This window comes from Palaemon carinicauda, chromosome 12, assembly GCF_036898095.1.
Source record: "Palaemon carinicauda isolate YSFRI2023 chromosome 12, ASM3689809v2, whole genome shotgun sequence".
NCBI lineage: Eukaryota > Metazoa > Arthropoda > Malacostraca > Decapoda > Palaemonidae > Palaemon > Palaemon carinicauda.
The window spans coordinates 149,678,800-149,680,697 of record NC_090736.1 but is presented as its reverse complement, the minus strand read 5'-3'; the positions used below and the strand labels follow the sequence as shown (position 1 = coordinate 149,680,697).

The following is a 1,898-nucleotide window of genomic DNA, read 5'->3' as shown; positions in this document are numbered from 1 at the left end:
ACAATTAATGAAAAAAAATTACGCTTTAACATTATAGAAAATAACCAATAATTACACTTGCATATACATATCTCTTACTCTTACGACCTTTGAGTTCACACCAGGTTACAGAACGGCTAAGCAAAAATAAATGCACTTCACGGTTTAACCAACTCACACGCCCAGGCACCAAAAAATTAATGATTTTACAATATAAACTGTACTCACATATTCCATTCACTTCTTTCAAAATAGAGAATTACCAAATGTATTAACAAACACTATACACTATACACGTTTGAGAGAAAACACTATTCACGTTTGAGAGAAAGCACGATGGCTGAAGAGGTGCCAGTGAGAGGATTGGCGGAAGCATAGATCTTCTGGAATGTCCGGCTAGATCTCTCGTTCCTATGCATTGCTAAGCCCTATATATATCATCCTAATTCACTCTAGAACCTTCCAGCAAATTCAAACAAGGCATTCGATACATGTGCAGTAGATCCGGATGGTCTCTCGCGGCACCGTTCTATACAACGCCTGACGATGCAACTCTCAGCTAACTCCGCCTGCATCCTCTCGTAACATTAAAAAAAAAGAATAACTTTAGTGTAGAACCTTCATGCAATTTCCAACCACGTGGAAACGCTATGCAATCCCTAGCATGTGTGTCATACAGAATACCTTTTAACAAGATTACAAGACTCTGTAACAAAACTACATGAAATGAAAAATTAATTCTTTAAAATAATATCAATTTACTTATAGGAAACTGAATGAAAATAAAACTAAATGAATGATGCTTATGTAATTTAAATACATTTACTTAACCGTACATGAGTGGAGCTCACCTTACGTGCTGGCTATATATCTCTTAAATACACAAATAAAATATATGTACAAAACAATCTAATCTTGTGTTAGACCAGCTTCGTAAATATATATATATATATATATATATATATATATATATATATATATATATATATATATATATATATATATATATATGTATGCATATATATATATGTATATATATATATATATATATATATATATATGTATATATATATATATATATATATATATATATATATATATATATATATATATATATATATATATATATATTCCTTAACGTGGTGAAAGGGTTTCATATTGTCATGATCAGCAAAGCTGTACTAGTCATTGGCACCCATACTAGATTGGTTTGCTCTGAGCGATCAGACGAGAATCTCCCACCATGCCCCTCACCGGTGATGAAAACTGGGCAAACCATATATATATATATATATATATATATATATATATATATATATATATATATATATATATATATATATATATATATATGTGTGTGTGTGTGTGTGTATGTGCGCGTGTGTTAGGGTAATGTTTTTGTGAAAATATGGTACGATCATAAACAATGATTTATATATCCTAAAAGTCTTAAACCAAATTATTTCAAGCTCAAAGTTTCAATGAAGATTACAATACATGAACGTAATCTTCGTAAACAGCAAAAAAACAAAAACTAAAAATAAACAAAAGTTTCAGTGGAGCAAATAAAACGATAGGCTTTCCAACAAATCCTATTTTCAAATAAAAGCAAAAGCATTTTATTAAGAACTCAGAAACAGCCTAAAATGAATCATCATATCAATAGATTATCAGTAGTTAAAACGATTTACATCGTTATATGATAAGAATAACAAAACTGTAATTACACATTAACGTGAACCTTATCTCCAAATCGTCTAAATATATCAGTTGTGTTATCAGCCAACTGGTGGCTTTTAGAAAACCCCTTGTTATCGGTATGGTCCTATCTGAAGTACAAGTCGTGCTGATTTTGGGCGTTGTGTCATGTCGTTATCAACAGATTAACAAAGCTATCATGGTCTGACTTGATCGCAAAA

General features: G+C 30.7%; 1 protein-coding gene across 1 annotated transcript in view; it reads left to right on the top strand.

The window, feature by feature from the left end:
* Positions 1–315: 315 nt before the first annotated feature.
* The window catches only part of LOC137651128 (DNA ligase 1-like), a 7,670-nt gene continuing 6,087 nt past the window's right edge, over positions 316–1,898 (top strand). The window contains exon 1 of the mRNA XM_068384266.1: positions 316–333. Coding sequence (XP_068240367.1) covers positions 316–333 — 18 coding nt within the window. The remainder of the gene's footprint in view (positions 334–1,898) is intronic.